The following is a 26,366-nucleotide window of genomic DNA, read 5'->3' on the forward strand; positions in this document are numbered from 1 at the left end:
TAAGCGTGATTACCTCTCACCCCAGCAGGCCTGGGTTCAATCCCAGTCGGCGCCGCCGGGATTTTCTGAGGCATAACATCTCTGATCACGCCTTCCTTCGGATGGGAAGTAAAGCCGTTGGTCCCCGGTTCATGAGTTGATGGGTCTATAGGTAGGGTCCAGGTGTGGGAGCTGCCTTCCTGGCACGTCGGTAGCATTGGTGCTCAGCACGGAAAACAAGATCGACGGAAAAAAACAAACCAAAGGAAAAAAAAATGAATGTTTCGTATGTTCTGAACTCAACAACTTTTATCAAAAACAGGAAAATGAGGGACCATTATTCTCACTTCCCACTTATAAATGCCCAAGAGAAATGATCAGTGAGTGAATGATTTTGCTACTCTATCCTTGTCATTTAATCTAGCTGTCATGGATGGCTTTTATGAAGACGGTCTAGTGAGGTAGAGGTGTTTCCAAGTGATATGCTGAGATGTGACGGTTATGCGAGGATGACCGTCACGGTACAATAACCGTTATGATAATGCACAGCACTGATGAAAACAATGCCTACGCATTCCAAGTTCGTCTCGACAGGCGCGACTGTGTGAGTTACAAACAAAGCACAACAAAGGCTCACTCACCAACACACTCACGTAAGCAAGCAAAGCAGCAATTGCTTCAAAACGAGCACAGATGAGTGTCGTGATTGTCAGGAATGACCAGATTGATGAAGGATCACAACCGAAGACGACATTCACCAGTTTTTTTTTTTTTTTATAATTACTTTATTTGTACAGGCTCAATCGAATAAACTTTACAGAGCCGAGTTATCCTTTGCGTTATACATTATTACTGTCTTAAATTTAAAGTTAAAGGAACTGGACCGAGTACTCGCGGTTGTCTCGAGGTTAGTGGAGATTTACAATTTTTTGAATGGGAAAAGGGAAGAAGGAGGTTTGAAATGTGGTTTACGATACAACTATTTAATTAATCCTAAAGCATGAAATTATTTCTATTCATCTTGAAAACAAACATTGAAAAAAAAAAAAACCCACACGTACAAAATACAAACTAAACACACGGTTAATCAAACTTACAATCTAAGGTTAATATCCTTAAAGTAAACATATATGAGTTTCATAAACTCCAGATCGCGTCTAGCCAAAATATCCCGAACTGGAACATTAGGTTGTCTACCTCGAGCCCGAAGGGAATCATAAAAATGTGATCTGACTCCACGATACTCCGCACAAGACCAAAGGATGTGATCAGCGTCCTGGTAACCTTGTCCACATTCACAGAGATTGCTGTCTCCCAACCCCACACGGAACAAGTGAGCGTTTAGACAATAGTGATTGGACATGAGACGAGACATCACGCGTATGAAGTCTCGACTCAAGTCCAACCCTTTGAACCATGCAAACTTCGACACCTTAGGGATAATTGAATGTAGCCATCGTCCCAAGCTCCCTTCACTCCATTGATGTTGCCAGCTAACGAGCGACTGCTGACGATAAATAGAAAAAAATTCACTATAGGCGATCTGTCGATCATAAATGTCACCTTCCATAGCGCCCACCTTCGCAAGTGAATCCGCCTTCTCATTGCCCAAAATTGAGCAATGCGAAGGGACCCACGCGAAGGTGATGATGAAAGAGTGCACGGATAAAGCACTAAGCAGTTCTCGTATTTTCAAGAGAAAATACGAGAAGTGCTTTACCGGCCTAATGGAACGGATAGCCTCGACAGAACTGAGACTATCCGTAAAAATAAAGTAGTGGTGTGGAAGAAGTGAAGCAATAGTTTCCAAACTGTAGTGAATTGCTGCCAGTTCAGCCACATACACAGAACAAGGAGCTTCAAGTTTTCGAGAGGCGCTATGAAATTCATTAAATACACCAAAACCAGCGGACTTCTCTATTAGAGATCCATCTGTGAAAAACGTTCTTGCAGAATCAACATGGCCAAACTTTGCAGCGTATAATGACGGAGCAATCATAGGACGATGATGCTCTGGAATTCCGCGGATTTCCTGCGTCATAGATAAATCAAAATTCACTGAATTGCCGAAATCGGAGAAGACTACACGATTGGGAATATTTCTTGAAGGGCTGACATCCTGTGTTAAATATAGGTAGTACAAAGTCATAAAACATGTTTGAGGATTTAGCTCCAGAAGCTTCTCAAAGTTTTCGATCACCAGTGGGTTCATTACTTCGCAACGGGTGAGGAGCCTCAGAGATAACTCTGAAAAACGGACGGATAGTGGCAACATGCCCGCCAGCACTTCGAGACTCATAGTATGAGTCGAGTGCATGCATCCTAACGCGATACGAAGACAACGATACTGGATCCGTTCCAGCTTGATGATGTGGGTTTTAGCTGCCGACTGGAAACAAAAACAACCATATTCTAGAACCGATAAAATCGTTGTCCGGTACAACGTCAGAAGATCTTGTGGATGAGCTCCCCACCACGTTCCGGTAATTGTTCGGAGAAAATTGATCCTTTGTTGGCATTTTCGTCTCAGATACTCAATGTGGGATCTCCAGGTGCATTTGGAATCGAACCAGACCCCGAGATATTTAAAAGACATGGAATGAGTGATCGGTTTACCCAAAAGTTGAAGCTTTGGTTGTGCTGGGCTATGCTTCCTAGAAAAAAACGACCAACTCAGTTTTCTCCTTGGAGAATTCGATACCCAGCTGAATAGCCCAAGTAGACAAATTGTCCAAGGTATCCTGTAAGGGTCCTTGCAGGTCAACCTCTTTTGGCCCTGTGATAGACACTACGCCGTCATCTGCAAGTTGTCTCAACGTGCAATTGTCATTAAGACAATTGTCAATTTCTCTAACGTAGAAATTGTACAAAAGGGGGCTTAAACATGAGCCTTGGGGGAGACCCATGTAGCTAAATCGAAAAGCTGTAGAGTTTCCATGAGAAAAGCTCATATGTTTTTCTGACAGCAAATTGTACAAAAAATTATTCATTAATGGAGACAATCCACAAGCGTGGAGTTTCTCTGAAAGAACTTCAACGGATACTGAATCAAAAGCCCCCTTGATATCCAAGAACACAGAAGCCATTTGCTCTTTCTTAGCAAAAGCTAACTGAATTTCCGAGGAAAGCAACGCGAGACAGTCGTTCGTTCCCTTACCCCTACGGAAACCAAATTGAGTATCTGAAAGAAGGTGGTTCGTCTCAACCCATTTGTCGAGGCGAAAAAGGATCATTTTCTCCATCAATTTCCGAATGCACGACAGCATCGCGATGGGCCGATACGAATTGTGATCCGACGCGGGTTTATCAGGTTTTTTAATGGCTATCACCCTTACTCGTCTCCAATCGTCGGGAACAATATTGAGCTCCAAGAGCTGATTGTACAAGTTCAACATGCGCCTCTTAGCGACGTCTGGGAGGTTTTTCAGCAAGTTGAACTTGATTCTATCAGATCCCGGGGCAGAATTGCCACACGAAAGGAGAGCGAGTGAGAGTTCCACCATTGAAAAAGGCTGACTGATTTCGTCTACCGAATTCGCGGTTTCGCGAGGAATCAACTGCGACGGCACGGAATCCGGACACACTTTTCGCGCGAATTTAAGAATCCATTGATCCGAGCATTCCTCGCTTTCGTTGTTAGTAGACCGGTTACGCATTCTTCGCGCCGTACTCCAAAGCGTATTCATAGACGTTTCGCGCGACAATCCGTCTACAAACTGCCGCCAGTAACCCCGTTTTTTGGCCTTGATGAGGCTCTTGAGTTCGCGTTCAAGAGATGTGTATGCGTCGAAATGCTCGCGTGTTCCGCGTTTCCGAAAAAGTTTAAACGCGTCGGACTTTTTACGGTAAACCTCCGTGCATTGTTGATCCCACCAGAGCGATGGTGTTTTCTTACGAATAGACGATCGCGGCACCGGTCGTGTTTGAGCTTGAAGTGCGCTGTCGACGATGAGATTAGAGAGGAAATTATATTCCTCCAACGGCGGAAGCTCTTCCACTGACGATACTGTATCGTCTATCGCGGATTGGAACTTAGTCCAATCGATGTTACGGGTTAGATCATACGCGACGTTAACGGATTCTGACGAGTTGAACCCACTGGCATTCGAAATTTTGATCGGCAGATGATCACTACCGTGCGGATCCTGGATTACATGCCAAGTGCAATCCAACGATAGTGAATTAGAGCAAAAGGTGAGGTCTAATCTGCTACCATTCGAGGATGGACCAGCCAAACGTGTTACTTCTCCATTGTTAAGTATTGTCATGTTGAAGTTGTCGCAGAGATCATAAATCAAAGTAGAACGGTTATCATCGTACAGCTCCCCCCAGCCTGTACCGTGGGAGTTAAAATCTCCCATGATCAACCATGGAGCGGGAAGTACCGCACATATGTCGAAAAGTTGTTTGCGATTAACAGAGACTCTAGGAGCAATATATACAGAAGCAATACAAACGCTCTTACCTTTAATGGTAGCCTGACATGCGACAACTTCAATACCGGGGAATTCGGGAAGATTCACTCTATAGAAGGAATGGCACTTTTTGATCCCCAAAAGTACCCCTCCTCCACGTGAATCCTCACGATCCAATCGAATAATGTTAAAATCATAAAAATGGAGATCAATTTCTGAAGAGAGCCATGTTTCACAGAGGGCAAATGCATCGCAATTATTGTTATGGACTAAATACTTGAACGAATCTAATTTCGGAATAAGACTTCGACAATTCCACTGTAGAACAGTGATCAAATCCCCGACCTCGTTTGGAAAATTATCCATCGAAGGAGATGATAGCTGCAAGAAGGGGCCATTTTGAAGTCAATTGCTTCAAGAAGGATTTCACAGTGGGAAGCAATGTGAGGACAATGCTTTTCAGAGGATCAGAAATGTTGAGGTATTTGAGAATACCGTCCACAATGTCATCAAATGAGAACAACCCAGATGAAGAAGGGATTTCTGTTCTTAAAATTGGGGCATCAGGGGTTTTGGATGTCCCCGGAAGAGGTGGAAAATCCTGGGTATAGTCAGTTCTGCGGAATCCAGGAGGAGTAGAAGTCTCCTTTTTTCCACCACTCCTTGATTTGGGCAAGCTGATTTGGGGTTCTTTATTTGCAACAATCCGCGAACGGATGCGCTTTCGTTTCCGTGCAGAACCTTCCGGAAAACTGAAAGAAGTTCCCTCCTCAGCCAAGTCAGAGTCAGTCTCGTCATCTGACAAAAGAGAAAAGGGATTTTTGTCATTGGTCGATGGCGTGGCTGTCTTAAGCATTTCTGCAAAAGACCGCCTGGAACGTTCCTTAAGGGAGCGTTTCATTTTGTCCCCGAGCTGTTTGTACGCCGGGCACGACGAGAGAGCATGAGGAGGAGTTCCATTGCAGTACACGCATTTTGGTGCAGTAGCTGCGCAGGCGCCATCCTCATGCTTCTCCCCGCATGTGGAGCAGCGTGCCTTGTTGCCGCAGTGGGAGGCCGTATGTCCCAACCGCTTACAATTCTGGCAGTTCATGACCCGAGGTACAAACAACCGCACAGGAAGACGAAGTTTTCCCAGATCGATGTATTGAGGAAGGGCAGATCCAGAAAAGGTCACCCGAAACGAGTCTGTGGGGGTAAAACTCTTTTTACCCTCGCTGAGCGATACTGACTTCATTCTATGAACGGCCAGTATCTTTACCGGAGGAAGCAAGGGGTTCTTAAATCGGCCAACCGCTTGCTTCTCCAGTATCTCGGGGTTCAGGCTCGCCTCAGTGACCACGCCTTCGATCTCCACATCAGAGGCTGGAATGTACACCCTATATTCCAGTGTGAAAAATTGGGAAACAGCAATTTCATTGGCCTGTTTCAGGTTAGCGACGGTCACACGAAGTTTGTTGTGCCTAACCTTCGTTATTTCGGTCACGGCAGAGAATCGCTTTGTCAGATCATCAGATATCTGAACAACATTCAAGGGTTTGTTTTTGGGCTGAAAATAGACAACCCATGGGCCAGTCGAGTCATTCGGGTAGGCCCGCAATCTGCTGCTTTTCTCAGCCTGCCCATCGACAGACTGAGACGACGAACCAGGGATGACATCATCATTTTTCTTAGATGAATGGTCATCCATGTCGTCTTCTGACAAAACATCCATTTTGTTCAACTAGTGGGAGCGCAAAACGCTCTCCCACTGAACGCACAGACACAATACACAGAAAACACTACAAACACAGAAATACAAAATGAAAATTTAACTAATGGGGGAGGAAAAGAAACAAAAAAAAAAACAAAAACTTATCTGATAATTCTATACTACTACCACCGAGCGTTATATGTGTAGGCGTTTACGCAGATGGCTGGAAGAGACGCGCTGCGTGGATGACCTTCGTTGTGGTGCACTTGATCGAGGCTCGGTACTCAGCGCACACAGGCGCACGATGATTGATGAACGATGTAGATGTAGAAACGGGTGCTCACACTCGATGATGATGATACGTGCGCGGGTATGCGTAAGCGCGTATGCGTGACCACGCAACGATGATGCCCAAATTAGTTCGCGAATTTCCAATAGCACGGATTAATCTTTCCGAAAATGACACTTTCTACTAAAAAAAAAACTCACTTTTCGATCAATTTACCGGGAACTATGCCAGGAGTCACTTAGTGAGAAAAAAAAACTGATAATTTATATCAAGCGAATACCGAGAAAACTTCCAAAACAACGGAGCGCGAAACAAGTCGACCGTACTTCTTGCTAGGACGCAGTGAGATGAACATTCACCAGTTGTTTTTTACTTCTTTCGTCAACTTAATTGATGGTCATGGAGAGAGCTTCGACGAGCACATCAATAGGAATTTACAAAGCGTTACTACAATCAGCTGTTTGACGTTCGTGATTGTGATAGGTCGCAACTCTGCTAGCATGACAACAGCGAGAAGAAATTATATTTTAAAAACGTTTATTAAGTACATCAACTTTGTCAATGTGAATAATTATAATAGAATCGATGTAGGTGAGCTAGATTTCATTTTAAGTCTAGAAGATTGACATATTTTTTTTAACATCATGAATATGTTATTTATTGCAAGACCTAATAAACAATATCTTACAAAAAAATTGTCATGGCAATGATCAACAATCATATTGTTATTGTGTTGAAATTAGTGGCGCCAGTGGAGTAGTGGTAAGCGTGATAACCTCTGACCCCAGAAGGCCTGGGTTCAATCCCAGTCGGCGCCGCCGGGATGTTCTTAGGCATAACATCTCTGATCACGCCTTCCTTGGGAAGGGAAGTAAAGCCGTTGGTCCCCGGTTCATGAGTTGATGGGTCGATAGGTAGAGTCCAGGTGTGGAAGCTGCCTCCTTAGTGTCGGTAGCATTGGTGCTCAGCACGGAAAACAAGATCGATGGAAAACAAATCAAAGAAAAAAAAATGTGTTTAAATTGGTGGTATTGTCTTGCACATATTTGTCTGTCAATTTTGTATTTTTTTTTCGCATTTATATGTTACGTGGTATGTTGGGAAACTAATTGTTACAAAAATAGGTTGTTTTGTCATTACCATAACAACAACAAAATATAATTTTGCAACATTTGGACGAGTAGCAGAAAAGTTAGATCGATATAAGTGATTTTTGAAATTCTTCCATAGAAATTCTCACACAAATTTCAAATCATTGACTCGACCTCTAAACATTCATCAATATTTACCATTTTTTCCAAAATGATGTACCCTCATGAAGACTAACTCAATTGTTTCTTGTTTGAAGATCATCCTTCCCTCAACAATTTTACCCTTTTTAACCCTTTTCAATGTAGTACTAAGTTCTTCTTGCTAAACTCGGCTCCGTAAAGCTAACGCAATTGAGTCTTCCAAATAAATTAATTTAATAAAGGGGTCAAAATGATGATAACATCCGTGTACTTATCTGAGTGGTAATAATAATTGTGATAATATCGATTGAAATCATGCATAATGAATACTTACTCCAGCTGGAGGGTGTCCGGCCAAAAATTTCCCCCTCTGATGGATTCCACAGGAAGAGCCGAAAGCTCTCCATGGCCGGCATTTTATTCGGACTTCGGTAGTACTGCTGGAACTGGTCAAAAGGTTCTTCTACTGGCTTAGGCATCTTGCAGGGTGCGTTCTTTCGGGTTTCTGCTACTGCTGCTTCTATTTACTTGGGGCTTTCTATTAATGGCGTTTTGCCTTGCGACGTGACTCTCCTCTAAATTGATCAGGGAAAACGAAAAAAAAAATCCAAACGGAGGGGTAAATGATATGCTCCATGTTTTGTTTGCTTCTTACTTTTGAGCTTTCGATGCTGTACTGGATTGTGCGTGTGTGTATGAGAAAAATGCCCAACTAAATTTGATTGCATCAATTGATCTGAGAGTGGGTGGTAGGTTAGGGGGTAGAGGAACGTGGTGTATTACGACCAATTGAAATTAAAGCAGCAGCTTATATAATAATTCTGGATGGAAAACTTTTGAATCGTAAAATAAGAAAAAATCAACTTGTCGTATTATACCCTGCTCCCGCCTATATGATAATTTGGAAACTAGAGCACGCACGCATCATGTAGAATTTCTAGTAGAAGCACATTCGGTTCAGTTAGCAAGGACTGTTAGCTGGCGTCTCACAGTCTAGGCTTTGTTTATGACTTTGGAATCAGCTTGTCTTTGTTGTAGTTGGATGGACCTACAGCATTGGAGGATAAACTTCATCTCTTAAATTGATATCACTTATATAAACTAGGGTCGTCCAGCTTCGAAACAAGAACGATGCTGAAATTGTATGCGTATTTGGTAACAGCATACCAGTAGCACGTGGTGAAAAGAAATTTAATGTAGGTAATTGATGTTTAGTAACATTCCAGTGTGGCGTAAATTTATGAGGTTGTTTGGAATGTAAATTTGTGTAATAGATATTATTGGATTGCGACACGGAGTTTTGTTTTCAAATTATTGAAATCAGTGCAGGTGTTGCCGACTTTGATTTCAGAAAATTCTTTGCTTGTCACAACGATAAGGAAAGCTGTTGTAAATAAGATGATATAACATGATGAAGATGATTATGCCAATCATAAAACTGATTCCCGTGCATAATCTTTAACAAATCACACAGCGAACGCTTTTTGATTTGGTTAGGAGGGGAGAGTGGACATACTTGATCCCTTGTTTTAATTTTGTACATTTCTCTGTGGAAGAATCAAAACTTGATGCGCCATTTGCACAGGCTCACATGGAAATGTCTTATGTTACTTTATGAATTCTCTAAAGCATCCAAAGTGATATATAAATTCGCAAAAGTACGTTTTTACCCATCTTGCAGAGAAGAGTGTCAATACGGACCCAACCAATCGGCATAGGCCCAGCTAACCAAAAATGGACTAACGATTGGGAACTTGACCATTGAACTGTTCTTCTGCTCTGGCAGTGACATCCCAGCTGGAAATTTAATGCTCGGCTCTTAATTTAGTGTTCATTAAATGCTTTCACAGTTGCTGATTGAGACACAAATCTCCCATCTGAAGGGAACGTGTTACCTGAGCCAAATAGATGATAGAGTATATTGTGTGGTAACTACTACTGGAATGTCCGAACCCAAAGAAACGGGATGCAAGGAACTTCGAACCAAGCAAGTTGACGTAACATTATGCAACTGATACAGCCTCATTAAAGCGCGTGGTACCAGGAAAGGGTTAACCACCGACGCACAGTGGGCAATGAACCCGGTAGCGTGGCCAAAACCTCTAGTGCCGTCGGTATACATTCTATAGATTTGCATTCTTCGACAAAGTTCCTCAGTTTACTAATAGCCAACTTTTGGAGTTTTCTGATTAGATTGTATTCCTGGGCGTAGTACAATAGTAAACAGCAGGCATTTTTTGAAAAAAAAAAACTCATTTCCTATTGGGTCTCCATTAATAACTCGGAATAAATTTGTCCGTCAATTTTTATTCTCATGGAGTAAATGGAATTATTACATACGAATCGTTTGAAGCATTTAAAATAATCTATATATATAAAAATGAATTTCTGTCTGTCTGTCTGTCTGTCTGACCCTTATAGACTCGGAAACTACTGAACCGATTGGCGTGAAAATTTGTATACAGGGGTTTTTGGGGCCGTGGAAAGTTCTTATGATGGTTCGAGACCCCTCCCCCTTCTGTAAGGGGGGGCTCCCATACAAATGAAACAGAAATTTCTGCATAACTCGAGAACTTATCAAGCAAATGGAAATGGAAATGAATACCGAGCAATACCGGGCACACTCAGCTAGTACTTTTATAAAAATGCATAAGATACCTCAACATTTGTAATATTTATTCAAGACCTCAGACTCACTGTAAGTGAAATATCGGTTTACATAAAATTTCCTCAAGAAAATAATGATCACATTTTTGTAACGTTTTTAGCTCAGAAGTGTACGTGTCAATGCTCAACTTTGCGGAAGAAACTATCCTTGTTGGACACTTTGTTTTACAGATAGAATCGACCGCCTCCTATGCAGCAGGAATACGAACTAATCAGAAACCACCAAAAGCTGGCTCTTTATAAACTAATCAACTTATTCCAAGACTGCAATTCTGTATGATGAATACCTACGGCACAAAAGATGTTGTCCACACGACCGGGATCGTTACCCTACTGTGCGACGCCTATATTTACCAAAACATCCCAGGTCCTACACCAATTTGTTGGTGCATGGTCCAATTATTTTTACATCATTTTACAAATCACAGGTAATCATGACAGCAGAGTAGCTCTATCTTCTTCATGCATCTTGTCTTTAATAATCAAATGTTGTGATTACCTCAGGTTTGTCAAATAATGTAAATAGGGTAGGTGTTCCAGTGATAGTGGTGTACCTATAGTTGCGGTATGGAGGTTGCTCCGGAATAGTGAGGAGGACCTGGATAAGATTATTTTTCATCGGTAGCTGTCCTAAAATAAAGCATATTTGCATATTTCAATCTTAAAATTAGCCCAAAAAATACGGAAAATCATTAATTTTTCTTAAGATTTTCACTCCTTTGCCCTATAGTTGCGGTTGTGTTCCTATAATAGTGGAACCCATAAGAAACCAACGTATTCCACTATTATAGGAACCAAAGTTAGCAACTACCACAACTACTGGAACAGTGTTCCTATTAATGGAGGATGAGTTTTCTAAAATTGTATGCAATTTTATTACAATGTAATATGTTTCTATCAAAATAGAGGTTGAAAGCTATAGATTGACGTATACAAATTGGCTTAGTACCTCCACTACTGGCTCACCTACCCTATTATTGTTCCGTACATCAAAACATTGAAAATTGGCATCCTTTTTTTATTTATTTTTTCCTTTATTTAACGTCGGTCTCTGTTCCGCAATCTAGTGCCAATCACCGACGGACATCGATTGCCACCCATTGACGGCAACCGAATGTGCAGGAAGGCAGCTTCCACACCTGCGTAGGATATCGCACCCATTCACAACACACATGGGCCGGGACCAACGGCTTTACTTCCCTTCCGAAGGAAGACGTGACCAGAGATTTTTATGCCTCAGAAAAATCCCACCGACCTCGGCTGGGATTGAACCCAGACCCATTGGGGTGTTAGAAAGCAGTCACGCTTACCACTACACCACCGGCGCCGGCTAAAAATTGGCATCTGCCAGCTATAACACTACAGATTGTGAATAAACAAGTGTTTCCAAGCAATGTATCATGTCAAAGCGCATGGAATACTACTGTAGACAATTTACCAAGTCTACTAAATTTAAAATTGCATCCGATGAGGTCGTTTGTTTCTTAAACATGAGACTATATCGCCATAAATTTCATCTACTGTTTCATGGCGTTCACAAGGATGACTTTTGATCCGTTGGGTAAAAATGATTGAACTTTTGCGTAGATATACACACTTAAATTTTTTCGCCGAGATTCCAACAGCCGAGTAATTCTGCAATTTATTTTGCTGAGATTCAGTCAAACAATTGCTGAGTCTCAGCTAACAAATAACATTTTGCTGAGATATCAGCTAACAAACAGATATTTTGCAGAGATATCAGCAAAAGTGAATGCCGAAGTAATCGGCTGTTGGAGATTTTACCGAGCTAGATTAAGTGTGTAGTTTAATGTGTACCTTTTACATTGTGTGAGTTAATTTCATCAGGTGCGCAAAAGTTTTAAAATGGCGACGAAAGAACAGTGCGTGCACATTGTGCCATTGGAACTAAAAAAGTTGGGAATCGCTAATTCCACGGTGTCTGGTATCATAAACAGTGCTGTAAATTTTCATATCATTCGATTGAAGATGAACCACTACAACCATTCAATCAATTCTGTGTAAACGAATTCTCACATGACCATAATTTGGAGAGCCCCTTTCTCATTCGAAGCTCATTGTCACTGTCAATTGAGTCACTCAGTATCATTTGATATACAACAGTGGAGTATGGAAGAAATCCTGGAAAATGGTCCCGAACAGACAAGTCGACCCGATGTCGGATCAATGTAAGGCTAATTTAAGGTCGATGTCGACCCAATGTCGTGTTAATGTCGGGTCAATTTTGGGTTTATGTCGGGTCAATGTCGGGTCAACATCGGGTTGGGGTTTGATATAAGTGAGGTTGGTGTTGGGTTGGCTTAGCTTTTTCGCCGGAATGTCGACCAGAGCTCCGTTTGTGTGTAGGTTACACTCAATCGAATGATAAATAGCGTTTCTCAAATGAGAATGATCCATGCCTTCGTCAAATGACTAAGCAACTGATATCACCCAATCGGAGGAGGTCCCCTTTGATAGCGAATAGCTACTTTTCTCATTTTCATCAAAAATGTTCAAATGATTTTGAGAATTTACAGCACTGATCATAAAACGGTTCGAAGAAAGTCTGATTGTCGAGATGTGGCTAAAAAGTTACATGTGAGCAAGACTTTCGTGCAGAATACTAAAACTCGAGCTGGACTACGTACGTTTAAGGTTCAGAAGTCCCCAAACCGTGAGCTGAATCAGAATACGGTCACAAAAAGTCGTGCCCGGAAGTTGTACGACCAGAAGTTAACGAAACCACATTACTGCGTAATGGATGACGAGACATATGTGAAGACGAAATTCAACCAGATTCCAGCAAACCTGTACCTGACTGCCAAGGATAAGTGTGATGTTCCCGAGAACCTCCGGACACAGTAGATGTCAAGAAGTTCTTAATTTGGCAAGCGATTTGTACTTGCGGAAAGCGGAGTACACCTTTCGTTATCGCAAGCACCATGAAAAGGTGTATTTGGAAGAGTGTCTCCAAAAGCGGCTTCTCCCACTCCTAAAGGCTCACGACGGTCCAACGATCTTCTAGCCGGATTTAGCATCATGCCATTACACGAAGGACGTGTTAGAATGGTATAAGACGAATGATGTCGATTTCGTACCGAAAGATCTGAACACTCTGGAACTACACCCAATATAAAAATACTAAGCCATTATTAAGGACCACCTTTTAAAACGACCTAAAGTGGTTAAGAATGTAGAAGAAATGAAGAAAGCATGGGTTGATATGCAAAAAACTGTTGATTCTGAGGTCATGCAGAACCTAATGGCTGGGGTTAAGTCCATGAATGATACCAAAACTAACTTTAACTATTTATTTTTACTCCCTGAAAATTTGGTGATAATCGGATATCGAATGTTGAGAATGAATTTTGTGTGTGCGCATTTTAAACAGTACACTCTTTATGTACATTACAGCATGGATTTTTTTTAAACCTTATGTAGGGGAAACGCTCCTATAGTTGCGGTAGGTTAGAAGCGTTAGGTTCCTATAGTCGTTTCTTTCAACTGATTCTTGTGTCATTTGGGCCGCTTGCATGTGTCGGTCTCAGGGCACGGAAATTTACATGAATTTTTGGTAGTGTGTAGCTCATGTCCAAAAGAGGCTAAATATTGTACTTGAGCTGCTCAACCGCTCACTCCCGATTTTCAATGACACATTCTTCAGTAAGCTCTTGGATACAAAGTTACTCAGCGTCATCGATCGAACGGTGACGACGAATTGGAAGGATTTCTCACTGGTATTTGTACTAATTGTTTGAAATCTTTCTCCGGAGATTTTCAGAACTAACCGAAATTTTATGATACCGTGGACCCCCGCTAATCTGAACGGCACTTCATGGATATTAACGGGGTTCATTTTTAATTTGCTCTTCTAGTAACTCTATAAGTATGTGTGAGTTTCTGAAATATTCTTCAATCATCATCATTTGAATACACATGGGACATTCCGCGCCAAGTGTACACAGCACATGAAATTAACCTCTTCCGATTTGGACCAAATTTGTAGGGAATGTTCATTTAAGTTTAGATTTTCAAAATCCAAAGTTTTATGCTAATCGGAGCACCCCTCGGTCAAGGGGCGTATTTTCCATTTTTCGTTATTCTTTGGAAAGCACTACTTTCTTTTGTTCATATCTCCGGAACAAATAAAGCTACAAATTGCATTAGGTATTGTTTTAACAAGGAAATCAGACAAGAAATCTAAATCTGTAACTTTTGTTTCTGTACAGTGTTGCCAAATTTTTTTTTTATTTTTGTTTGAAAACTTTAAATGCAGTTTTCTTATAATACGTGTCGTTTAATTTTCGTTTTAAGGACACCATCGTTTTCTTCATCCTTTTTTACATAAGAAACACTTAACGACAAAAAGTAATTTGCGTAGTTCCTGAGATATTGCATTTTGAATGAATGAAAATCATTAATTATGAGGGTAAAACTTTTTTATTTTTTTTTTCCATTTCCTCTTCATAAGTGGATTCATTCTCATGACTTATTGTGTAAAATAATATTTAAAGTAAAAAAATCTATTACATTACCAAAAACAGTGTTGCCAAATTTAAATATTATTTAGCGACTAAAAACTTTAAACGTGATTTTTTTAAGTTGATGCATCTAAATATTTGGTTTGATTGCACCATCGTGTCCAACAGCATTTTAAAATAAGATAGACTATCTAAAACAAAGTTCAATGCAATGTAACATTTTCGGAAAATAAATGAAAGAAAAGTGTTTTTTATTTTTCTGATGCATTTTCTAAAGCAATGGAATTAATATCCAAACCTATTATTTTAAAAGTTTTCAGAAGGTAAGCGCACAACGGACCTAAATCGTTATTTTTTGGTACAAGAACGCCAAAATAACTATTTATTAAGATAACACATTTTTTATTTATTTTTTATATGTATGTTTTAAGCATCTCTGGCGCATCTGTCTAGTTTATTAGAAGTTTGCAGATACCGAGTGGAAAATGGTGTGTTCTATTCAGGGGGTAAGCCACTTTGCCACCTTGTGTTAAACACATCAAAAACACTCTTCGACACTCTTCGACACACTCAAACACATGAGAACCAATTTTTCAATCTTTTCTGGCAGCACTGCCATTCATTTGATGCCCTTTTTGTTTTTGTTGATTTTTTTTCTGAAGGAGAGACCTCCAGAAATCGGTAAGATTCTGCACAACCTGTGAATCAACCGTTTTTTGCATGTAAACCCATACTTTCTTCAGTTCCTCGACTGTCTTCACTACCTTAGGTCGTTTAAGAAGGTGCTGCTTCATAATCGCCCAGTACTTCTCGATGGGGCGGAGCTCCGGAGTGTTGGGAGGGTTGAACATTTTCGGCACGAAATTGACCTTATTGTCCGCATACCACTTCAGCACGTCCTTGGAGTAGTGGCATGAGGCCAAATCCGGCCAGAAGATTGTTGGGACGTTGTGGGCCTTCAGGAGAGGAAGCAGCCGCTTCTGGAGGCACTCTTTTATGTACACCTGTCCGTTCATCGTGTCCTGGGTCACGAAAGGTGCACTCCGCTTCCCGCACGTGCAGATGGCTTGCCAAACCAGGAATTTCTTCGCAAATTTGGACATCTTCTGAGTGCGGACATGATCCGGAACGCTGAACTTATCCTTGGCCGTGAAAAACAGGTTGCCGGGGATCTGTTTGAAGTCGGCCTTCACATATGTTTCGTCGTCCATGATGCAGCATTCAACTTTCGTCAGCATGTTGAGGTACAACTTCCTGGCACGGGTTTTGGCGGACTTGTTCTGCTTCTCGTCGCGATTAGGGGCCTTTTGTACCTTGAACGTTCGAAGCCCAGCCTTAGTTTTGGCCTTCTGGACAAAACTTCGGCTTAGGTGCAGCTTCTTAGCCACATCCCTAACGGAGGCGTTCGGATTTCGGTTGAAGGCCCCAACTACGCGGTTGTGATTTTTGGTGTTGTACGGAATACTTTTTCCTTCACTTCTGGGCTTCCGATCGGTGGTCAACCGTTCCTCGAACCGCTTAATCACTCGCGACACCGTGGAATTCGCGATTCCCAACGTTTTAGCGATGGAACGATGCGAGAGATCCTTGTTCTCGTGATGAATGCGCAAGATTTTATCACGCACGAGCTGTTCTTTCGACTCCATTTCCGCGAGTTTTGATCACAGGACTTTAAAACTTGCAGGATGTAAATAATGCACTATGAACTAAATCCACCCAAATTTTCATTAAATTCTACCCAACGGTTAAAAAGTTAGAGCAATTTCATAGTGTGGCAATTTCATCGTGGACACCCTTTAGGAATGAAGATTCAACATCAAGCTCAACATTTAAAAACAGACAATTTCAACCTCTAACAAGCTAGAATATCTGTAACTGTATATGAATGAAGCGGATAATAATTATCATATCAATTATTGATCGATAGCTGAAGACAGATATTTCTTTCTAATGTGTTTGATACCCTTTCGTCGTGGATTTCATATACACAATACCAAATCAGAGAGATCCATCCTACTAGCTGCCGCTTACAAATAGGTTCGTTTTTTTTTTTGCGAAATCTTGATCCAGAGATTGCTTAGAAAGGGGCGTGCTCGGTTTGGTTATCTGGGCTTGATTGCGACTGGAATTCGGTTGGGATGGATTCGAGAGGACTTTACTGGTTTGAGCCAGGATGTCAAGCATCATGACATAAGAATGCGACGACTGAGAGAGTACTTTTTGAGATCGGAGTGGACCTCCAGACATACATACACAGCACATTCTTTTAGATAGGTAAATGATGAGTAAAATTTGTCTCATGGTTTGCTGTGGAAAACCTAAAAAATCTGCCGGAAAATGAGGAAATTGACGAAAATTTTATTCAGTCTCGGAGTAGTACCAATAGACTGAGTGAATCCAATCTTTACTTTTCTCAAATTCGGGAATTTTTCCCTGGAAAATCCTGGAAAACATGAGGCAAATTTACTCATCGCTGAGTTCCTGCACTTTTGGCAATTATGAGTGAACAAAACTCAAATTTCAGTTGTTTTCATTCGCCGTGCAGTTGATATTGACTGTTTTGGTACGGTGACGCATGCTACCATGGAATTTTACCAATAATTTTAGAAAGTGATGATTTAGGAATACAAGAAGAAGAAGCAGAAGCAAATCGAGTGAGAGTTAGCTGCCTCTTAACGATTGATATTTGCTTAGTTTGAAGTCTACCTAACCTCACAGGAACATCATTTACGTCACCTCGTCCCGTCACATATGTAATAGACAGTGTTGGCAAAATCATCAATCGAAAGATATTTTTCCGCTCTCATAAGCTCTCAATATTACGCGTGATATTGGAACAACATATCATGCTTGATATTGTTTTTAGAAGCTCCTTTGATACTGCAAAACTATAAGGTGATCCATGAGACGTTTCGTAGTTGACCTGACAGCTAAAAATCTGTGACTGTGTGAGTGATCAGGTGTTGCCGATGCAAGATGTAAATATAAACAAAGGTATTTTCAATGGGAAAGATCTGTCAGTTAAACTGTGAACTGCCAAACGTTCTCGGTAAACATAAATATCAGCGACGATGTTTTATAACACTAATAACACTACGAGGTGAAGAAATTATTCCTCTATCATTTGCCATAACTTGTTTACGAGATTGAGGTTTTATTCACGAGAAATCGGCGATTGACGTGTTTGTTTACAAGTACAATTACGCAAAAATCTCAAATAACTCTGGAATTGCTCTAGCTGAACTTTTAACCATCAAATCATTAGATATGTGAATAACCGAAGTTACCAGTTTTCAGAAGGCTGAAAACCAGTGTTTCGGTATTGTACGCACTTAGAAAAAAATATTTAAATTTAGATGCTCTGAGAGTGACATATACGAACGTCAATCAACGTACTTTTCATCGAGCAACGAACTTTTCAGTCTCGGAGCACTTAATATTACATGATATGTTTGTTTACTTCTCATCTTTTATGTCAAAGATGGATTCCGTCACGTGTAAAATTAGTTGTAGAATGACACTGTATTGCCGGTAAAACCGGTTAAACAACCCCAGATGAATCCAACACAAATTTGAGTTCAGTTTACCCTCATTCGCCAAAACGCAATCCACGCATAGATGAGTTAATTTTTTTCAATGTTCCTTAAATATCTGCTTGATTATAAGAGTATACTTGGACTGAGTTAAATTTTCCTTGATTTTCCTCAAATTCGATCAGATTTTTTAAAAGTTACTCAGTCTCTGACTGACCTGCGATTTCTACGAATTTCAGTAAGCGGAACTCAAATTTAAGTCGGATTCAACAACCGTGTATTCTAATTTTAAGACACAAGCAATTACGCCCAAACCTCAAATCACTCCGGAATTATCAGGTTTACGTTAATTCTGACCGATTACGATAATCTACAAGTATCATGTTAGACCAATCAAACAAATTTACATTTAAAGGTTTTTCAATGGTTATTCAGCTATTTTTATAAAAAAATGTATTTGAATACAGCATTTTAAAAAACATTTTTTAACAAAACTTGCAAACAACAACAACAATAACAAAACAGCTTGCATCATGAAGTTCTCATCCCACGGATACACTTGTATGACAAACTATGAACATGAGCATTAGACTGATGCAAAATTTGAAATTTTCGCTCCACAGTGCTCAAACGGTTTCAAATCGGGTCCTGATTAGCCTCCGAAAGTTTAAACTCATTTGATAAAAAACTGACTTGGCACAAACCATTTGAAGTTTATATGGAAATAACTATGGGAAAACAAAACTTTTTGTTTTTGGTCTTCTAGCCGTTTTAAATATTGTACTATGAACAAATTGTATTGCCAAACGTCAAATTAAATAGGTATTAATTGTTTAAGAGATTGATAATCTTATGGCAAGATTAAGCAACTGTATTGTGGACAACACTGTATTCTGCAGTGTGACATAGCCATGATTGTTGTCCTCTATTCTACGCGCCATAAACACCAATTTTGCCTGCTGAACAGTTGACTGACATCAGTGACTTGAATCATTAATAATTTTTGTTCCTTACACTTGATCGAAAAGTGGTCTTAAACAAAGTTGTAGCTGAGAAAATTTTCAACAAGCTCAGTTATAATTTTCTAACGTAGAGTGAACTGATGAATTGTTAGATAGATATGAACCGAAATTATGGATTCCAAATAGTAATTCCTATATAAACTTCAAATGCTTTGTGCCAAGTCAGATTCTTACTAAATGAGTTCATATTTTGGGAGGCTAATCAGGGCCCAATTTGGAGCCGTTTGAGCACTGTGGAGCGAAAATTTCCAATTTTGCATCGGTCTAATGAGCATTAATGGTATAATAAGCTATCAGTACATCCAAAACTATAGAAGTGTGACCATAGATTTGCTCATAATTTAATATAAAATTATTGCTCATGCTAATAGTTTGTCATACAAGTGTATCCGCGACATTAGTGTTACCTATTAGAGTATAGCTGATATTTATTAGCAATGGCGTTTTTAGTAACTCATTATTATGATATATTATAACGTTCACTGTAAATCTCTATTAACCTCTCGACGACCGCGAGTAACCGGTTCAATTCCTTTAACTCTAGCTTTAAGACATCTATTATGTATAACGCTAATGATAACTTGGCTCTGTAAAGTTTATTGGATTGAGCCTGTACAAATAAATTAATAAAAAAAAAATATTTAAACGTTCATAATATATTTTTATTAAATAGCTTAGGCTAGAAAGTCTAGTAAGAATATTTGGTAGCTTGTTCAGCCAAAAAGGCATATTGGATTTTAAGGTGAATCTGCAGTTGTATTATGTAATGTTTAGTGGGAGTTTACATGTGAGCTCTCTAAATAAGTTCCAAGTTATGGCTTTCTTAGAGATTCACCTTAAATTAGCAACAATTGATATGTTCCAATTATATTTGCTTTTCTGAAAGATTATGTACAGCAAACGGCAAAAGTATGTTCCCGTACTTTCTTCATTATATTATTTTCATACAGCAATTCATGGCAAGCTGCAGCAACTTACAGCAAATGCAAAAAAAAAAAGAAAAAGTACCGACCTAATGTTTGTTATAAAACTAATAAATCCTGCCTTGGCAACCTATGTCCAGATAGTGTCTACCACTCACATGTCTTTTGAGCCACGCGAATTGTTAAAGCCAAAGCCAATCAAGTAGCACCTATCTTGTTTTCATTGACAGTTGCTAGAAACCCCCTAGACATTAGCTGTTAAGGCAGTTTGTTTTGAATACTCTCCTCTCTCAGCCTAGATCCTTACTTCTTTCTCTAAACGTAAACGTTAACAGCCTGTAGTTCATGCCGCATTTAAAAAAAAATTGCTTTATATCTTTATAACGATAATTGGAAAGCCAATCAATTCGAGCTTTCAACTTAAAAATGGAATTTCCATGCCTATGGGGTCATTCACAAATGATGTAAGGGGTTTTAAGTGATTGTTAGTTGAGTCACCAGCGCTTCATGAAAGTTCGGAAGTTCTTGCTTCCGACTTCCAAACCAACACGGTTGGGCCAATACATAAATTCAGCAATCGACTAAATTTTCAATAGTGATCAAAAATATCATAAGTACCGTCCCAATGACGCGTTCATCTAGATAAAATTGATAAATAGCAGATTTTTAGTGATGGACTCAATCTTAGATCCATAGGCCAAATTTAGAGCCATTTCCTCTATTGTGAATTAAAATCAAATTTATCTGTATGTCGCTGATGAATTGACTTCCGACGTGATTGTTAGCAGTGCAGAAGAACTGTTATAAGTGCTAATAGTATTGCGGGTTGCTTTGGTTTTAGACTCACGTGAAAATATTCTATGGTGGAAAACATATGTTCACACGTCAAAGTACAATGGGAAATGGATGTAAACCAATCTTCTGTCAAGAAGTAGGGTTGCTGATGCCGCTACCATTGGTGGTGTCAGCACTGCCCAAGTTACCACCAAGCCCGCTAACTACCCTAAAATCGCCCTTTTTGCGATATAAGGTGAATATAGGGTTTCCGAACTTTATATCAGTCGTATAGCAGCCATATATACCAAAAAGGGCGATTAACGAGCTTGTTGGTTACTTGGGTGTAGCCTATAGTTTTTGTGTTATGTTTATACGTGCTTAAAGGACACGTTTGCGTTAAAAAATCATATCTGAATTCACATTAATAAAACGTGAATTTTTCATGAGTAGCACGCCGAATAAAAAAAAAATACATTAACATTTAATGCCTGCATGTACGCATGTGTTGAACATAAACTCATTATTATCTTGTAGCGCAACAAATCAAACATTTATGTGAACGGAGCTAAATTGCTCAATGCTTGCATCAGCTATCTTAGATTGACATATAATCGAATCAAAGAGCCAAAAATTTTGGCTTCAAGCAAAATTTTGGAGAATGACGTTTCTGCCACCGGAGTGATGTAAACAAACCGATTATTCGGTACGCCACCCTGGAATGCACCCACGCTACTGGAAACTGTAACAACGAAACTAACCAATGTATGCTGAAAACGGTGTGAACATTTTGTGTTGTGACAAACATATTTTGATTGGAATCTAATTGGGAGCAAGACGTGCAATAACAACAATAAAAATTATATAATCACGATGTTTTAAACGTCACTACTGGTAAGTAAGGTTAAATACAAGTTAACACACCAAAAAAATATGATTTTTAAGTGAGGCGTAATTGAACAACGTACGTTTCACAAGACGCAAACAAAAGAAGCACAATACCTTACACCTTACTTACACCTAACTTTTTGACAAATAATTTTACATGCGTGTACTCAAAATTATACGAGCACACTTTTTTTTTCGGTGTGGGAGGACTTTAAATTTCACGAACGAAGGCTGGTCCAACGCAACCAAAACTTCAACGTCGTCGATCGTGAGTGGTTCGTTAATTGTTTGATTCGATGATCAACTAATAGAAATGTCAACGTTCTAAATCTATAGCATGTTTATTTGAATAAATGTTTGACACCTTTGATGCCGTGCTTATTCTGTGTATGCGTATTTAAATATGAAATCAGAAGTTTCAACACTACTGTTTGTATTACATTTATTTTTGGACTACTGAATTCAATCACTACATGAGAAAATAGTCTAAAACTCATTCAGCTAAACCGACATCAGCATCTGCACACTTAGAATTTTTATTTTGCACGAGCCGTAATTCAGCTTTGCCGTAAATCATGGAACGTAAACCTACATGGCATGTAAAATTAAGTGTCCTGAAACTGAAACATATGCAACTCGACGAAAAGTGCGTTCTCCTGGGGTGGGACGTGCTGTCAAATCAGCGTACTGATCATTCTTGTATGAAATTGGTTCCAAACGTAAACAAACCCTGTAGGTTTCTTATGGCTTGTTTAAGTTTGGAACCAGTGATGCGAGGTAGGTGACGAATGTTCGTATTTGACAGCCACCTCCCCCCCCCCCTTGATTTTCTCATCCTTCTCAACTAATTTTTATATCAAAAGGGCCGCTTGCATGTGTCGGTCTCAGGGGACTAAAACTTACATGTCTTTTTCGTAGTATGTGGTTAACGAAATTTACTTTACCAGATGCTACCAGATGCTACCTATAGTCGCTATATTCATAGTCTGGCGGATAGAATCTTGTGAACCAATTGAGCTGTCGAATCGAACCAATCACTACTAACAACAGAAAAGAGCACATCAGCTATTGCGAACAAAACGTCGGAAACCATTTTCTCGTGACTCAAGGCTCGCCTACGCAAACTAATGCCATCTTTGGGTTGTGGAAAGTTTCCCCTATCCGATGATGCCGGTAATTTGCGTTCGATTGGCGTGGAAAGAATAATCAACCTTTGTTTATAAATGTTGATAGTACCTTTTCAATTATTGGTCTAAAATATATTGAATTGGTTCCACTTTTTGATAGATCGAATTGTTGACGTTTAAAGCCATTGTTTTCATTTGGGTCATTGGATCTTTTCCATCTTTTTACATGTTGTGCCAGAATTCACCTACACCAAATTGCAGATTTGGTTAAAACTGCAATTTAAATCTCTTTTCCTATTGCCATTACATGCAACATTCCGTAGGCAGCTGAAAAATACGTCTCATTATCATTTTACATATCAACAAACTTGAACGAGTGAAATTACAATTTTACTTCATGTTACGTCATGTAAAAATACTAACGGTCGCAATTGTACGTCATTTGAGTCGCTTACATGTGTCGGTCTTAGGAGACTTAAAACTACATTAATTTTTCGAAGTGTGTATGTCGCTGATGAATTGACTACCGACGCCAGTGTCAGCACTGCAAAAGACAGGTCATAAATGAAAACAAGTAGAATCAAAATTCATTATACTCGTAAACTGAGTATAATTGACATCGATTTTTCTCATATTTGTGCCGATTTTCGATGCAGGAAAATTTTACTTACACACTTAGAAATAACTTACGGAATCCATCTTTGACATAAAGGATCAGACGTAAACAAATATTTCATGTAAAATTAAGTGCTCCGAGACTGAAAAGTACGTTTCTCGACGAAAAGGACGTTTGATTGAGTTGAATTTCGTGTCTATTATGACTCTATTTTATGTCAAAGCGTCAGCTCGTATATGTCAGTCGCAGAGCACCTAAATTTACATGATTTTTTCTAAGAGTGCACTCACTGAGTAACCCCATTTTCTGCAATTTTGAGTCGGAATTGTTGGCACTTATTACAGTTCTTTTCCAGTGCTAGCAGTCGCGTCAGGAGGTAAATTAATCACCACATTTCTACAGGCACTTAAGTTTTAATATACTAAAATGCTTGAGGAAACTAAAATCTAGTTTTGCAGTCACTTGGTCAACGATGTTCACAGTTTAGGGAAAACCCACACTTTCTTCCGGGCATGAATGGCATGAATCTTTCACCCTCCTCATCTGTTTATAAATTTCAATGTAGCTGTTTATGATTAAGCGATAAGAACTTGACATTGGCAAACGATGTGAGAACATTGTCTGCCGGTAAAACTGATAATACTGTAGTGTGCTGCTCTAGATTGATTTAAATTAGCATTCCGATCGCAGATGAAATTTCGAGAACATATTAATACAAAATGAGGTTTGGTTTTTTAATCTTAGTATTTTCCAGTTCTCTTAGCGGCCTGCCACAATGGATACGTTGTGTTTGCGTGGGTTTGACAGTTAACCCATAGGTTATCTGTCAAACTTTCGTCAATGGAACGCAAACGTATTTCTTTTGTGCGGCTGTAGTAAATTACCCGATTGTTGCAATTATATTTGATTAAGAATTTCTGTCTGGTATGTATTACTGTTTAAGAAGTGTTTCTTTTGTTTGCAACAATGCTCTGAATACATAGTTGTGAGTAAAATCGTTTGACGTTTTTTCATGTATATGTGTGCGAGCGACTAGAAGAATTTGGCGACTTTGAATGAACGTTATCGATCTAACGAAATCGACGTTACGGTAAGCATACGATTTAATTTTACGATGATTCGGACACACGATCGTTGCTATTTTTATACGAATCTCATTGTACAAAGCTGATTGATGCTTGAAATCTGATCGAGGACATTTGACCATAACTACACTTAATTCAGTTCTTTTCATTCCATTCTGAATGAATGTGTTATAACTGTCCTCATACTTTGAAACCTGTTGTCTACACTTATCACTTGTTTAATAACACATTTGAACGTTTGATCATCACTGCTGTGTTATAATTATTCTCGCATTTCTCGTTGGAATAATTGCATTATTTGCCAATTTTCATCTCTCAAACACATACACACAAATCCAGCTGCAGCTACAATCCTGAAGGATCCATGCCAAATCCTGATAAAAGAGTATCCTTTTATTACCAGCAAATCAACCTGCGCACGCGTCACACTCACACCGTAAGAACGAACCGAGCTTAAGACGTTTCACTCCGCGCACGGCTAGCAACAGACTAAGACAGATCGAACCACGAGACTTTGCAACTTTCGGGGCAGATGAGTACTAACTAGTGGACGAATGACAGCCAGCCAGCCAACCTAACCCAACGAACGACTAGTCTGCCGAGTGCGATAGTGAGATTACCGAGCGGTTTACTTTTTTTTCGTGTGTGTCGCCTTGCCATTATGCACGAAGCGTAGGGTAATCTTCTAATTTAGAAAATCTAGAGTATGATGAGCTTAAACGGACGCAATTTACAACAATACATCCCACTGCCACTGACATAACTGAGAACTGGCGTGCTGGATTGGGTTGTCGGGCAAGATACAGCGACTTACTTTTATGTGAATACACCCTTTCTGTTCTTTTTTTTTTCATTTTTAATTACGATCGTACTGGATCATAAGCCAACAAAGGTCAAGTAACCAACAGACCCGTATGTTCCCATTTTTGTAACAGGACTTCCATTTGCAAAATTCACCATAAAAACATCACAACTGGCGTTTTACGTTGGGCACCAAAAGTTTGGTCGACAACTTTCGATATCCGTAACGAAGCCAATAAAATCTCTCCCTTAAGCAGTTTTCGCGCTAAAATTTGCTGACCTTGGTCTCGGTTTGGGCTGCCAAAACTGTATCTAATCCTGGTTTCGAAAATATCCCAATTCCAGTTAGCATCGTAATATGTAAAGAAACACTTCGAGGCCTCATCACGCAAAAGTAGGTGAATGCGGCTGATTAAACAAGCCCTGGGAATTCCGTTCATGCTAGCTAGGACATTCACCTTATAAATTAAGTCCTCTAGAGTTGGTAATCATGCAGCATCCGAAAAGAAAATGTTCTATTTTTCAATCTTCCTGTCATACTGCGTATGATTCTATCTGTATCAGTTCCTGTTCTGTCCCGAAATGTCTAGAGGATTAGGAAGAACCGAAGAACGATCGCGTTCGTTCCCATGCGGCCACCATTGCTGACTTGTCCAGACAACGGTTCCCTCTGGTTTCCGATTGCATTGTATCGCGTTTGTTGTTCCTGAACCCTTGATTGTAATTTCCTCCCGGATCTAACCCTCGGGTGTCCCTCTGAAACAGGCTCCTACGATCTATATTCTTCGGAGGTCCCTGGGGAGAAAGTACTGCCAAGGTATTTCCGTGGTTGTATCCCTGA

General features: G+C 39.8%; 1 protein-coding gene across 1 annotated transcript in view; it reads right to left on the minus strand.

The window, feature by feature from the left end:
• LOC135707255 (sodium/potassium-transporting ATPase subunit beta-2-like) overlaps nt 1-25,270 on the minus strand; it is an 85,389-nt gene extending 60,119 nt beyond the window's left edge. Inside the window, exons 1-2 of the mRNA XM_065229050.1 lie at nt 25,125-25,270; nt 7,943-8,183 (exon numbers count right to left, since the gene is read on the minus strand). Coding sequence (XP_065085122.1) covers nt 7,943-8,087 — 145 coding nt within the window. The 5' untranslated portion in view covers nt 8,088-8,183; nt 25,125-25,270. The remainder of the gene's footprint in view (nt 1-7,942; nt 8,184-25,124) is intronic.
• Between the last annotated feature and the right edge of the window lie 1,096 nt (nt 25,271-26,366).

The sequence above is a fragment of the Ochlerotatus camptorhynchus genome, unplaced genomic scaffold (genome assembly GCF_037179485.1).
Source record: "Ochlerotatus camptorhynchus isolate MF236.1 unplaced genomic scaffold, CSIRO-AGI_Acam_v1.1 ptg000306l, whole genome shotgun sequence".
Classification (NCBI taxonomy): domain Eukaryota; kingdom Metazoa; phylum Arthropoda; class Insecta; order Diptera; family Culicidae; genus Ochlerotatus; species Ochlerotatus camptorhynchus.